The 15,913-nt window shown below is 41.9% G+C and overlaps 1 protein-coding gene across 8 annotated transcripts in view; it reads left to right on the top strand.

The window, feature by feature from the left end:
* Positions 1-15,913, top strand: part of WDTC1 (WD and tetratricopeptide repeats 1) — a 524,512-nt gene that overhangs the window by 278,208 nt on the left and 230,391 nt on the right. For all 8 annotated transcript variants that reach the window (XM_086957606.1, XM_086957601.1, XM_086957604.1 and 5 more), the window contains 3 exons: positions 3,327-3,421; positions 4,094-4,209; positions 4,925-5,000. In XM_086957606.1, the coding sequence (XP_086813732.1) occupies positions 3,327-3,421; positions 4,094-4,209; positions 4,925-5,000 (287 nt within the window). The remainder of the gene's footprint in view (positions 1-3,326; positions 3,422-4,093; positions 4,210-4,924; positions 5,001-15,913) is intronic.

Here is a 15,913-nt window from a genome sequence, read left to right as displayed (position 1 = left end):
TGGATCTGAGCTCGTCCTTTGATTCCATCAGCTGGTCAATGCTCTGGGAAATCATGACGGATTTAGGGGCTGAGCCCAGTATTCTAACCGTTTTTAGAGAGCTCCATCTGGAAGTAACTGCCAGTGTGAGGTATGGCCCAAGGGAAATAACTGAAACCTTTAAACTTGATTGTGGTGTGCGCCAGGGATTCATATTGGCCCCTTACTTTTTTCACTGTATGTCAATGGTTTGGAACAATACTTGTTGAATTTTAATTTAGATTGTCAAGGGGTCGGCAACTTTGATTGCAGCGATTTATTAGATAATTTCTGTGCCTTTATGAACAGCTTGGACCTTACGGTAAACCAAATCAAAACTCATATAATGCTGTTTGGATTCCGAGTTGAGAAAAGCAAGGCATTTACTGTTAACTGCATGAATATCAGCAAGGTTTCGTCATATCCTTACCTGGGAATACTTTTTGATGATAGACTCACCTGGGGTACTTTGAAAGCTGGTAGGGTTGCCGCATTAGCAAGGAGTACAGAGGCGGTCGTAGATCTTGCAGCGAGAATGAGTAGCAGGCCGGTCAAAGAATTGGTAACAGTCTATTAGGCTAAGTGCTGTCCAGGTGCCAAATATGGAACTGGTGTATTGGGCTTCTGTGAACAGCCTGGGCTGGAGAAGGTAGAACATGTGTTTTTTTAAATTTTTTTTTAAGGCTGCTAGCTTTATTAAAGCCTGCTAGCAACTATGTATGTAATTCTGAAATTGGACGAGGGTACCTAAGCAACACTGTGAAGTTGAAACTGCTTCTGTTGTGGTTAAATATTTGGATCAAAGAGGAAACCTTATTGAATCGCTTAATTATAGTGGGGTGTCTAAAACTGGAAAAGGGCTTAAAAATCCCTTGGATTACGTACGCAAGACCTGACATTGACTGGACCTAAGTGAATTGTATAGAAATCCGTGTACCTTCTCACCCAGTTTTTCTAGATCATTGACGAGACTGTTTTTAGCCAAATGTGCAGAGGTGAGAATGCAGGAAAGCCCACTGTTGCTGCTCATGCTCAAATTCGTACTTGTCTTGGCTTCAAGCCTTATTTAATAGGGGTCAATAACTTGCATCTTAGATTTTTGCTGACTAGACTACGGTTGAACACTATTTACTTCCTTGTTGCACACTCCAGACAGGGTATGTTTGCTGCTAATGTGCCTTTCTGTCCGTGCGATGGATGCACTAAACAAAGCACATTGTACTTTATTATTTTCTGTAAATTGTATTCCTCACCAAGGAAAACGCTTATTTTACCTTTTTCTAAAGCAGGCAAATTTCAGTCAGTGCAGGGATGCCGTGGAGATTTTACAGATCTTGCCATCAGTAAGGATATGCTTTTTAACTGCAAATTGTATACAGCATGCTGTATGCAGACAATCCACATTGGCATCACGAAATGTTATCCTCACTTGCTATATCCTGGTTTTATGAATTTATGATTTTACATAAAACTACACTTTTTTTGTACTGATTTTAATGTATTTTGTGTGATTTTATTGTATTATGATTCTTAAATGATCACTGGATGACGAATAAAGATTAGATTGGATTGGGGAACATCACACATTCATTTGCAGTAAACATCAAAATTCTCTATATCAACATGGCCCCAGAATATGTGTCCCAGTGCTAACGTACACAATGACCAGTCACATGATCAATTAAAAGCAGCGGTTATTCTCTGCAGGTAGGGTAGGCAGTTAGCCAAAAAGTGCATCTGCATATTTCAAATCCACTACACAGAGTTCTGAACTGAAATGCTATTGTCCACCTGAAAAAAACCTGTAAATGAGCCCTGCAGATACTTGCTAATGGAATTTGTTGGCAAACTGTCCCTGATATCAAGACCAAAATCTCATCACTATAAGTTTTGAGGAGATTCATGGTCCCACACTGCTTAAAAGATCTTCTATTCTGTATCACATAATTGGGAGTGTCTCTCTACAAATTGTGCATCATCTCCTCACATATCTGTCATTGTGCCTTTTTACTTTGAACAATCTTGTAACTGGTATGTATTTCTTTACCTGGGTTTTTTTCACAATATTTTCACCCCATCACACTAAACCTTGAGGTTCAACCGGATTCCATTATGCTATTTTTTTAGATAATTGACTGTGCAGTACTGATCAGACCCTAGACTATCCATATGGGCCAAAACATGTCGCTGCCTAGGGGGAAACTGGCTAACACATAGTTGTTGACCTGTCTCAAAAAGTGCTGCCATGGAGTGAATGATCGGTTTTATTTTCTATTTAAAAAGAAATTAAAATAAAAAGTATTCATAAAAAGGTTTGCCACAGTAAGTTTTGGACTTTGAACAAAACCCCACCCGATAGCACATTTTTACTGCTGTCTTGTTGATTCATTTTTCTTGATTATATGAAGTTTGTATATGCTTTTTTACTCCATTTTACACATATCTTATCCTGTTCTTGAATACAACCATATTACCAATGCAGTAAGACATTCACCCAAGAGATTCTACTTTAATTTCTCTGTTGCTGTTTGAGTAAATACTATATCTATAATATTGTATGCATACCAAAGCCTAGCTGATTGTTAGATTACCACGAAGTATGTATGTATTGATTGATTGATTGATCCAAAGCTTTTAATAATGCCTTTATCTTTATTCAGTGAGTAACAGTCTGGGTATTTTTTCCCTTTTGAACTAATTTTATCATGCATTATCCATTTGTGTTTTGAGGTATGATTTGTACAAAATAAAGGGAAATAAGCTGGCATGTGTCAAACGTTTGAAAAATAGTGCAAGCGACAGAATACGCCCACTACTTGAGTCGTCCCCTGCCTACACGCTTCTAAGGAAATTGTCTTGTCTATTTTAAATTGGCAGTTTCTGACTAAAATCACACCAATTGAACACAAGTTTTTGTTTTTGCCAATTCCATTAGAAGGTCCGCAATGTAGTATATTTCTCAAAAAATGTAACATTCTGAGTGATGTAAATAGTTAGATAAATGGATGGTCATTGGTGCGCATGATATTTTCAAAACTCTGTGGAACTACAACTTGTTACTTACTTAACACATTAATGTTACTGCCTGAAGGCATTATGGAGTCACTTGCTTTATATATTGCTACCATGAAATGGTCAATCAAAAAAAGGGACCCGAAATTGTGGGTAAAAAAACAAGGTTTGTATTGTGAATATTGAAAGTGGGTGTTATTGTGTTAAATTCTCCCTCAGTATGTGGACCATCCTGTGCCTGACTTCACTATGTTCGGTGGTAATGTGTGACCTCGTATCTTATTCCTTTTTGTTAGGAAGTCCATGAAACAAAACCCCTCGACCGGGGTGCACACGTTCAGCAGTCGACAGAAGCCCATCCCGGACGGAGCTGCACAGTATTACGTGGCAGGTGCGTGCAGCTGACCAAGAAAGGGCTAGGCAGCATCATGGCGTATTTGCAGGCTTGAGCCAAGGGGTTTCTGTGGGGATAGAACTTGTGGCATGGTGGTGGTCGGAGCCCCTGGCACAGATATTTTTCAAGACCCTAAATACTGGGCAGGTAGTTCCGCATGGGGTCAGTGCTCTTGGAAGATAAAGTTGCATGGTGTGTAGAACTATAGCGGGAATCAAGTTCTGTATTGAGAGGGTTCTGCAGGTGTTCACATTTTGCAAGAGAGATCTCTGCAAACAGATTCCTGGACACTTGATCCTTAATGGGGTTAGGGCACTTGGTCAAGGCGCCTGTTTGGGCGACAGAGACTTGGGTAGAGAGGCCTGCAAGGTTGCGAGTCATAAGCCTGCTAGCGATCCCAGCTCGGACAAGGCCGTATAACAGAGATGCCCAAGTGTGTTTGCTCAGACCTTCAGACTGAAAGGGTTGTCTGGGGACTTTGTAGCATGACCGGTGCACATGTTATATTTACTCTGTCAGTTTTAAAGGTTAAAGACAGCTCAGTAATAGCAGTTGAGCCAGAGCAGAGACTAGCCATCTTTGGGTACCTTGCTTTGTTCTCTTATCTTGATTCATGTCACTCTTTTTTTATCTTGATTTATGTCACTCCTTTTTTGTTTTTAACTACAGGGCATCTTCCAGTAAAACTGCCAGACTACAGCAATCGACTCCGTGTCCTGGTAGCAACCTATGTGACCTTCAGTCCAGATGGAACAGAGCTATTGGTAAACATGGGAGGGGAACAGGTAAGGAGGCCCTTCTGTGCCTACTGGCAATGCTTTGTGTGAATTTGTTACCAGGTAGAAAAGCTGTGGTGGGGCATTGTCTGCCTCTGCAGAGGTGCTTACATTAAAGAACACTTTTCCCGTGAATTGCAAGCCTTCAGTGTTGAAGCCCCAGTTGATTGTAATCCTTCCTTGTATCATAGCATGGAATGTAGAGCATCCACTGTAATTCCTCTTTCCCCTCTATCAAACCACAGAATAAACTGCATTTCTAGACATTCCTAGTATTAGATCTCATTATCCATAAACGTCATGAAGAACATTCCGTGAAGTTTCTGTAGTTTTATCTCTGCATGGAGTGAAGAGTACTGCCTCTCAGTTCTATGATTTAACTACTTTTCATTGCATGGAATCCAAGTATCACCAGGCATTGGTTTCTTTACTCGACCATTCACTACTTGAAATAAAGTGCATTTTACTGTATTTCTGTTCATTGTTACCTTAGTGCATCATTGCTGCATAGTATGAAGGACACTTAAGTCATTTCCATCCATAAAATAGCTGGGAGACATTGCCATTCCCGCTGCTTTCTTTAATGTGGCTGATTCCTGATGTCTGCTTCTGTGTTTTTTTGTGTTTCTAGATCTGTTGCTACCTTGTTCGTTTTCATGGTTTGGGCAGTGATGATTTCTGTTGAGACTTTCTTACTGGGATGTGTTTTCTGTAAATTTCACAGGTTTACTTATTTGATTTGACATTCAAGCAGCGGCCGTACACATTCCTCCTGCCAAAGAAGTGTCATTCATCTGGTGGTAAGTAAGAAGTGTCAAGCAGAGTCCGTTCAATATAACTTCATGCAGTTTAACAATTTGTATTGTATAAGCATGCATGTCTTTTATTCTTCCGAAGGGTATTCGCAGCTTTTGCAGCAGGAATCTTCTCTATATTCACATGCTGTGCATTTTTCTGCCTTCTAATGGTTGGGACCAGAATTGTATTTTTCTTTCTCTTTATTTACGTAGGAGTAGTCGTTGACCTGCTGTGTCAGTCTTCTTATGACATCAGACGTGCGCCTCATAAGTTCCTGTGTGTGTTTGCGATCTTCAGATTCTTTTGTCCGCTTTTAAGTCTTGAAGCAGAACCGATGAGCTCCTACGATCAGAAGATTGTGTTAATGGTTCTTCGATTAAAAAGCTACAGAAAATGAACGAAAGTTGCATGCAATAAAGGAAAAAGCAGAAATAGGGCTAAACATTCTCAGGCCCGAATTTCTTTTGAGGGACCATCAGGCACTTACCCACTTGGTCAGAAACCATTCGCCCAGGTACTTCCCTGGGCTTCAGTGGAGATGGAAAACAATCTCTTTATGTTTTGTCCTCCGTATCACCACAAGTTTGCACAAAAGGATAATCACAAAATGTACTGTTTTCCTAAAGACCTTGGCAGTTCGGGCTGGACTGTTCCCATGAGGCACAGGGTCAATGCTGATTTGCATATGGCCATGTCTGAACTGGGGTGGTGTGCAGTGCAAAAGAACGATGATGTTGTTCTGCATTCGGTCCATCAACTGTGGTATTTGCATTCCTAAAGACCAGTGCGCCGAAGGGTGCGAATCCTGTGCCAAATTTCAGCCGAAAACCTTGAAGGCTAGACAAACAATGGTGAGCACACTGTGACCATGCAATCACAGCAACAAAAAAAATATCACTTAAAGACATTGGGTAACCCAACGAGGAAGACGGAAATCCCGCTCAAGCAGAACTGGAACAGGGAGGAAAATCTGACACTGAAGAGTGTGGATCATCAGCCTTGAAAGGGTGACTGTGGTAAGGAAAGCCGTGAAAGAAGCGGATGCCAAAGACGCTAGCAGTTAAACACCCCCAGCCCCTTCCCCAGCAAAGATGGACTAATTCTCTGAAAAACAAATCCCTACCTATTGGTGCAAACTTAAGGATGCCACATGAGGCAAACCCTCTGTGACCACTTGACGCCAAAGAACAATCAAGAGAAATTGAGGGAGAGGGAATCGAAGGACTATGAGTCTTCGACATCTAAGACAACTATGACCCTCAATGTAGTACAACGTGCCAGCGAGGTGGACCGCAAAAGTTGCTGATTTGAGGCAGAAATGGTGGCCATTTTGCAAAATAAGTGCTTCAAGTCTTTGAAGATGTTTCAAATCCCATTGAAACTCCAGGTACATGGATGTGATGGATGAAGAACTCGAGGCACCTTATACGTCCGGAGCCACAAGATGAGCAAAAGGAATTCCTTCACACCAAGGAAGGAAACTGAGGAAATGTCCTATTAATCGGGGTATAGTACACAAAACGAAGAGGTGTGGCAGGATCTCAAAGCTGACTCACCAGCAGAAGCAGTGGTTTTGTATCCCTTGGTACCTTTACTGACAGACAACTTAAACTATCTAATAAAGCAACCTGCAGACAAACATGGAGTGTAGCTCTAAGAGGAGGATTTGGAATTGTGCTACCTCTTCCAAACGTTCATACCGAGCTAGAAAAGGTACTTCTCCCTCCCAATGCTCCAAACCTCTTGGGCTAGAAGGAGGCATTTGGAGAGCATATTTCCAGGTTAACCATTGAATCGAGAAGCCATGTAAGCACTCAACACAACACCCTGTTTATTAGGGGTAATGCAGGGTCTGACTCAATCATTCTCTCAACAGCCAGGAAACAATGCAACAACCAAACGTCTACAGGCCAAACCCAAACGGGGAGAGTGAGATGCTGGCGATAGTCGTCAAGAAGATGGAGAAAGAAGCTGCGACCCAGTGGAGGAGTGCAAACTCAAGCACACTCTTAAACCGCATTTGGCCATCTACAATGGGAGGAAATCGAACACTTGCTGCAGCGTGTCTCCGAACAATATCAAGACTGTGAATGCTGCCATTCTAGAAGGCAAGATAATTGCAAACACTTGCCTCAAATCTGCACTTGATGCAGTGAACACCTCAAGCAGACTGATATGCACAGGAACAACACTAAGGATGCATGTTAAGTTCGGTGTGTCACGTTTCAAGCCAGAAAAGCAGGCATCTGCTGTCAACATGCTGTAAATGCAAGCAGTCATCAATGACTTTAATGTTCATGGTGCCATAATGGGCAGGGCTGACGTGGTTTTCAAACCTCATAGAGATATCCCAAGGGGAAATAATAAAGTTACTTTAACGACGTCCTCACAATGCAGAAGGCAAAATATGCACCAGGAATGGGTAAGCCTCAGGCTGTACGTGTGTCTCTTGAGGACCTAGATTTTGGATACCTTGAATCCTCTAGGAGAAGCATGGATATTTTGAGGGAGGCCAAGTCACCTGAAAAAAGAAAAATACTACACTTTTAAGTGGAACAGATATGCTCACAGGTGTGACAGAAAAAGGTTCCTATACACTAGAACACAAGAAACAGTCATTTAGTACCTAATATACTTCTTGTAGCTCAAACTAAATATGCCTCCATTAAGGTACACTTGGCGGGCACCGTCACATATACAAAGGGACTAGAGGGTAGAAGTCTCTTTACTGCACCCATAATGAAGAGAATCCTAGAGGGAGTAAAGAGAATAGCCCACCACGGACCTATGTAGAAGCTAAACTTGGTGCTCAGCCAGATAATGAAGGAACCTTTTGAACCCAGGCATAGGGTGGAGCTCAAGTATTTGACGTCAAAAAACATAATTTCAGTGGTGATCACCTTGCTAAACAGTCACTGAGCTTACATCCCAGATTGCTGAGGAACCCATATCTACATATACTCAAGGATGGGTTGGTTATGAGAACCTACCCACACTGCCTTCCAAAGGACTTCTCACATTTCCAAGTTCACCATTCTGTTCAATTACCAGTTTTTTTTTAGCATCTGATGACACAAATTGAAAGTGTTGTGCGCTCCCTGGATTTAAGGAGTGCATTGAAGTACTACTTGCAGGAAACAACCCTAATCAGAAAGGTAACATATTCTTCATACCAGCTTACAGGAGTTTATGCATGTCCAAGGGCACAATGGATATCACGAAGAGGACAGACAGTTTGCAAAGGTGCAGGAGTAGCATACAAGGCTATAGGCCCATTCCACATGGAAGAAGGAGGCAACACTTGACTTCCTGGCAAACGTCTCCATGCTGTACATATAGAAGGCAGCAACATGGTCCTGCATACATACTTTCACAAACACTATTCTGTAGACATCTAAGCCAGAGGTGAGGCAACTGTTTGCAAACACTCTCATTTCTCCCCACCCTGCGGGGGGAATAACTGTATACAATTGAATCGCAGCGTGTGAATCCAGAAAAGGTTCACTCTGCAAAAAAAAGTGGTTATTATGTGTAGGAGTAGTTTTGCATTCTGATTCACTTGCGACCCACTCACCTACCCGAAAATGAGAGTGATCAAACAGGAAAGGCCAACAATACATCAGAAGGAAGGGGAAGTTCAAGAATCAACAAGCTGCAAGGGGGGGGGGAATCTGAAGATGGCGACCATGCACAGAACTTTCAGTGCGCACACATGACTTCACAAGGGGACTGACACACTACCAAATGGTGGTTGATGTCTGTTGAAAAAAAGTCCATTCCATATCCAACCACTACTTAGTGGAATAATGCACAGCATGTGACTCCAGAAAACTCAAGCTGCAAAACTACTACTACAGGTAAGTAACTATTTGTTTTATTTAATATATTTTAGGCAGCTAAGAAATGGTTAGTCTTCAGTGGAGTATTATTAAACTGGACAGTTACCTTCTGAGTGTATTGAAGTTGGATTAATGTGGTGCAGTGTGTTATATACCTACATCTTCAGTGATACTTGCTTGGAAAAGGACAACTAATGTTCTCCCCGTAGGTATGCAAAGCATTGTTCCAACATGCCTTGCCTCAGAAATGAGATTATTTACTTCCTCCCATTTGTGTAAAATTGTAATCCACTTTGAGATGCTAGGAGTGTTGGTTGAGATGAATTGGATAGATTGAGAGAGTTCTGGCTAATTATTCTAACTATATACATCCCGACCTGGGTTGTGTGTGGTCCTGGATCCACACAGTTTGCTCCATGTGGTCCTCTAGGCAGTGGTTGACCAGTTGTTGAAAGTCCGTAGGGACTTGCAGTGTCCACGCCATCTTGCTTTGATATCTTGGTTACTTTGTCATCCTGGCTCTGAGCTCCTTTTCAGCTGGTTAACAATTACCTGCAAACCATGCAGGACGATAATAAGAATTTAAAAAAGAGTGCTATCACTTTAGAAATTATGTGAGTGGAGTCAGTGCTAGTATCGCTTCCTTCAGACATGGACCCTGCCCGCTAAGTGAGCATCACCAATGGTCCAACACAGTTTCTATTAGTAGGGAAGTGCCCTTTTCGACATGGACACCTCCACTTTTTGCCTGGTATTTGATGTGATTTTGACTGGAAGTGCACTGGATTCCGGCTAACCAGGTCCCCAGTGCCAGACTAAAACCACTACAAATAGTTGTTTAATTATTTTTCTATCTAGTCCTAATCCTGAGCTACAGTATTAGGATTTTAATACGCACTCTGGTTTTCTACATAGAACAGCTAGGCGTGCCACAGTGAAAAATAGATTTTGGGTTCTAGTCACTATAAGAACGCGTTCATATTCATTTTATTTATTTATTTATTTATTTATTTATTTATTTATTTATTTTAAGAATTTGTAAAGTGCGACTGTCACCATTGCAGGCATCCTGGCGCTAACAGAAATCCAAACCAGATAGAATCAGAGGCATCAGAGTAGATCCGGGGAGAAAGGCTAGCCAGGGTAGAGCCAGGTTTTTACCCTCTTCCTAAACTGCATACGTTCATTCATAGCCCTAATCTCGATGGGGAGAGTGTTCCAGAGTCTGGCGGCAGCCACCTGAAAGGATTCTACTTGACCTACTTCAATATACTAGGTGCCCTTCAATGTTGGTGACGAGGTCTGCATATGGGTGACTTTATGTTTATATGGAGGTTTTTCCCTGCCAAAATGGTTTATTTTGACAAGTCAATTTGCAGTATTTAAACTGATGAAGTCGGGCTACAGTGGTAGTTCTGAAGCCATGTTCTACACTGCCACTGCAGTGAATGACATGCGTGCTGCAGTACATTAATGATATTTAACTTTCAGGCCTTGAGTACGTTTTCTAGCATATATTAGGGATCTAAAGGAAGGTTAAATACACCAATGAGGAATGTGCTAATTTAATCATGTTTAAAGTGAGAACACTTTCACTTTACCACTGGTTAGCAGGGGTTAACTGCCCAGAGTTCTGACTGCAGCAAATATATGGGATCCAGTAAAAGGTGAAAAATACAGGGTGCCCAAACAGAAAAGGGGGGTGTCCTACAGACAACAAAAGTAATACTTATTTGTGAGAGGTACCTCAACTCCTCTATTACTGGAGCACACGTCTCCGAGCAAAGTATCTCTAAATCCTCCTCAAGGTCTCTTTGATACAGAGGAGTCTGAAGTTTACAGAATCTTTGCGCCAGCATATAGTCCCATGCAGCTTAATGTAAAATATCAAGACCCGGATGATGATGACTGTGGAAAGGATGCACCTGCATATCAGTATAAAAAATAAAATGAGTCTGGAGTCCCTATAACCAGAGTTCATTTTGAAAGGTTGGCTGTACAGCAATGACCCTTATGAGGGTAGTACACACATTTCATGCTAACCATTGATGGTGGTAACATACAACTAGTTAAAGATCTGTGGGTAATTTCAGCAGATTTATTAGATTATTACACCCGCTTTCCTGAACCAGTGTCAGATGCGCAAAGAAAGCTGCCAGTTTTGTCTCCGGCTGCGAGTCTATAAACTAAACACAGCCCTTCTTGCCAGCCCATTAGTACTCCACACAGATTGAGTTCACCACAAACTCAAAATGTGTCATTCATCATCAGCATCCCACATATACTGCCTCTGGGACGACATAACAAAGATGACACCTATCCTGATGAACATCAAGAAGAACTCCCACCCATTTTTCCAGGGGATACTAGTCCTGAAGGGACTGAATACATAGCTCTAGTGGAAGGCGATACAGCTCCAAATCCAGCAGGCTTGCCTCCTAACGATCTAGATGGCTTCCATAGTCTGATTGATAGAGCGTCCATTGAAAGAAACTGACCGTTTATTATACAACTTTAAAGAACCAATAAAAAACAGTCAGAAATACCAAAAATTTACCATCTAGTTAGGTCTTAAAATGATGAAGAACCCAGCTACAGAGGCAGCGGTTGTTCCCAGGCTCGACAAGAAGTACAGGGCCCCAGATGATGCACCAGTTTGACCTATTGGTCACTCATGTGCAGGTTCAGTTGTGATGCAAGCTGCACAGAGAAGATGCCAAATACCTATATCTCTTGGCTCTGCCCTGCCAGATGGAGCATGAATGAGGTTTAAAACATCAGCAAAAACTTTTCAGTGACCACTGTAATATATATTAAAGCTTCCTACTTGTGGTTTTAGCCTGCTATGCCGGGCAAATGTGGTCAATAGTGCATTTTATTTGAAACTCCTACCGGAAGTTAAAAAATCTAAATTGAAGGCTATGTTGCTTGATAGTAAAGGAACCTCCGCTTCCATCATAGATGCCTCCGTGGATATTGCGGCTACCAGGTTTGACAGTTAGCCAGTGCAGCAGTATTACAATGACGAGGGTTGTTAAGGTCCACTTCGTTTCATCCTGAAGTTCAAAATGAAATGTTAGACTTGCCCTATGATGAGGAGTCTTTATTCCGGAGGCATGTGGATGAAGCACTGCAGTCCATAAAACCAAACATAGCAAGGACTCTAGGCTTATTACTGGAATGTAAGCCCCACTCCTTTTCGATGAGTTAGATAAAAGTACCAGTACCCTTATAGCGATGGGTACAAATAACAGCCATACCAACGCATCAGCAGGTCTATCTTCAGCAATATATTATTTAACAGGTGCCACTAACAGCGTCTTATTAAAGACAGGCCTTCGTCAGAATGGCGGCTACCAAGCCAAAGGTCAAAAATGCTCCAGAGGTTAGTGATAACTTTTCAGCGACGGCCACACTATATTGGGAAACACATATGCATGTAGGTAGGAAGATCTCTTTCTAAAGCCAAAGGGAGACAATGACAACAGATTGATGGTTCTGGGTTGCCTATGTATCGGCCATACCTACAAACACCTCCACTTACTGCCATCCAAAAACCCCCATCAACATATATGGTTGTTGCAAACATAGGTTTCCATAATGATAGAGAGAGGGGCTGTATAACCATTCCCTAATTTCTAGTGAAATAAAAGCTTCTAGATTCGCTTTTTTATAGTAAGAAGAAAGCGAATGGAGACCAATCTTAGATCTTCATCAGTTGAACAAATTCCTCAAGAATAGATCTCAGACATTTTGAAAGGTGAAAGTGCAAGACATTCTCCAACTATTAAAGGATGGATACTGAAGGTCAAACTTAGAATTACAGGCCACATACTTCCATGTCCCATCTATCCCAAACACAGAAAATATTTTGTATTCAAAGTTCTTCTGTTTGCCCTCAAATCAGCCCCAGGAATGTTCATGTGTACGTCCCAGTTGCAGTACATATGAAAAACAGGAGCATAATGTTTGTCCCTCACTTGATGACTGGTTAGTCAGGCAAAAGTCATCCAGAGCAGCAGAGAAATCTGTGAAGCTGTCAAGATTTTTTTCAGCAATCGGGTCTAAAGTTAAACAATATCAAATCAATTTTTCAAAAACACTATATGGACAGTGGACCACTTTTAGCACCCTATAAGCACCAATCCATCTATTACCAATATATACATTTAAGTTGTCTTTCAGATCGTGTGCAGTATTCAGAATACTCCCTGTCCGGAGAGTATATCCCAACAGCTTTGGGAAACACAATGTTTACAACAAGTTCCGAAATGCACCACTTCGACAGTCAGATTTACACCATGTGTCGGTGAAGGAGTCTATGTTCAAAAAGAAATAATCCAAATAAGAGAACGCTGAGTCCAAAATTGCAAGCAAGTGTTCAGGGTTCCTTTAATATTCCAATTGAAAAGCCAGCCAACGCGTTTCGTTCCCTCAAGCGGAACTTCTTCAGGGCAGTGATGGTAGTTGACGAGTGTAGAGATTTTCTGAGCCGGGATCACAAATTGCCGTAAATATCTGTATCCTATGTCTGGATGTTGGTGAGTAAATGAGGTCACCAGATGTCAATTTCAGAAAGGTAGTTGCCTTGTATCTTCCAAAAGGAATGCTCCTTGTGAAAGCCTTCCTGCTGTTTTTTCTATTCTATTATTTCTTATTTTTTCATTTCTTCATCATTAGTGACAATAGGCTGTGCAGTTTATTGCTGGATAATAACCTTAAAGTGTATGGAAGGTTCGTATTATTCACTGTCACTTGTTCGGATTCGTAGATCCCTAATCGACTCTGGCGAAGTAGTCACGTTCAGGTAGTTACCTGTAGGGGTCCCATTCGATGTCCCCAGTCGGCGTTTCCACGGTACTCGAGCCAATTGGCCGGAGCGGATTTGGCGCGAGTACCGTGGAAACGCCGACTGGGGACATCGAATGGGACCCCTACAGGTAACTACCTGAATGTGACTACTTCGCCAGAGTCGATTAGGGATCTACGAATCCGAACAAGTGACAGTGAATAATACGAACCTTCCATACACTTTAAGGTTATTATCCAGCAATAAACTGCACAGCCTATTGTCACTAATGATGAAGAAATGAAAAAATAAGAAATAGAAAAAATAGAAAAAACAGCAGGAAGGCTTTCACAAGGAGCATTCCTTTTGGAAGATACAAGGCAACTACCTTTCTGAAATTGACATCTGGTGACCTCATTTACTCACCAACATCCAGACATAGGATACAGATATTTACGGCAATTTGTTATCCCGGCTCAGAAAATCTCTACACTCGTCAACTACCATCACTGCCCTGAAGATGTTCCGCTTGAGGGAACGAAACGCGTTGGCTGGCTTTTCAATTGGAATATTAAAGGAACCCTGAACACTTGCTTGCAATTTTGGACTCAGCGTTCTCTTATTTGGATTAATTCTTTTTGAACATAGACTCCTTCACCGACACATGGTGTAAATCTGACTGTCGAAGTGGTGCATTTCGGAACTTGTTGTAAACATCAAATCAATGTTAGCACCCTATAAGAATATACAATTCATGGGAGCAAATTCAGTCACAAACCTTGGCTAAGCCTTTAAATCCAAAAAGCGACTAACACTCTTAACCAAGTTAACACATATCCGTAAAGAGAAATGATAGTCACCATGAGACTGCAGAATTCTCTTTTAGGAATGATCTCCTCCTACATTCATTTAATCCGTAAGTGTGCATGCTTATGCAACCTCTTCAAGAGGAACTATAGACAAGCCATGTTTGCAAAGCCAATGATCGTTTGACCACCTTGTTTTCATAACAACAAAGATGAGACCATTCATACCATGGTGAACTCCACTCCAAAACAGCAGTAGGGGTTAACCTTTTGTCAGTGAAATTCCTTTTTTGTCATGACCACGGATATCTCTCAGGACAGCATCTACAGAATTTGGCAGATGAAGCTAGACTTCACGTCAGCCTTGTGGAGATGAGCCCTAGGTTTAAAGTCTGTTTTTTCAAGAATATAAGGAAGTTCTGTATTTTTCTGCAATTACAATACAAATCTGTGTATTACCTGAACAAGGGGGAACTCTGCCTCTTCCGCTGTGTAGAGTAGCTCAAATTAGGAGAACTGTCATCAAATACCACTTTTAATATACAGATGCTTGACACCAAGCTGGATTTTCAAGAGCATACCAAGAAGATCGCGGGCTCTTGCTTCGGTCTCCTCCGAGGATTACGACCTTTGCTTGGTTTCTTTGATCCTCCCACCTGCCAGCTGATAGTCCAAGCAACTATTTTGTCCAGGCTGGATTATGCTAATTCTCTTTTATTGGGAGCCAATAAGGCGGAAGTCACGTGCCTTTTAAGGGTTCAGAATGCTGCTGCCAGAGTCTTTTTGCGGCTCCCTAGAACGTGTTCTGCGATGGGTGCCCTGCGGCGCCTGCACTGGCTGTCTGTGCCCCGAAGGATTGATTTTAAGGTACTTTGTTTGACCTTTAAAATCCTAAGAAGGTCCTTCCTGAGATTCAGTCTAATTTGCTTATCCCCTATGTACCTACACGCCAGCTGCGCTCGGCCGAGCACTTCTTTGCCACGGTTCCCCGGGTGAAGCGGCTTAGAGCAGGGGGTCGGTCCTTTCGGTATCTTGCTGCCAAACTATGGAACTCCCTCCCTGTGCACATTCGCTGTCTTGACTGCCTTCTGTCCTTTCGTAAAGCGATCAAAACCTTCTTATTTTCCAGGGCCTAGCCTCCTCTTCTCGGGCCTAGCTTCTGCAGATTATACACATAATAGCATGAGTGGGAGCTACAGCAAAGCCAACTGAACAAGATGTCCTTGCACTGGGGCAAGCCGAATTTAGACAAGCTTGCAGACAAGCTTGCAGTCGATCCGAACAGGAAATATTACGTCAGTAGGCATGCCATACCGAGGTTGTGGTGAGAATGCATTTCAATAGTTTGGTCAGTTAGCTTTGCTTATGCTTTTCCTCTTCTATCAATCCCAAAGGTTCTGAATAACATAAAGCAAGATCACTGTTGATCAGTACAGGTTTGCCACTGGTAGCCAAGGCAGTACTGGTTACAGAGCTTCTTC

This window comes from Lissotriton vulgaris, chromosome 2_1 (genome assembly GCF_964263255.1).
Source record: "Lissotriton vulgaris chromosome 2_1, aLisVul1.2, whole genome shotgun sequence".
Lineage (NCBI taxonomy): Eukaryota > Metazoa > Chordata > Amphibia > Caudata > Salamandridae > Lissotriton > Lissotriton vulgaris.
The sequence above is the reverse complement of the archived record's forward strand: the minus strand, read 5'-3'. Positions and strand labels throughout refer to the sequence as shown.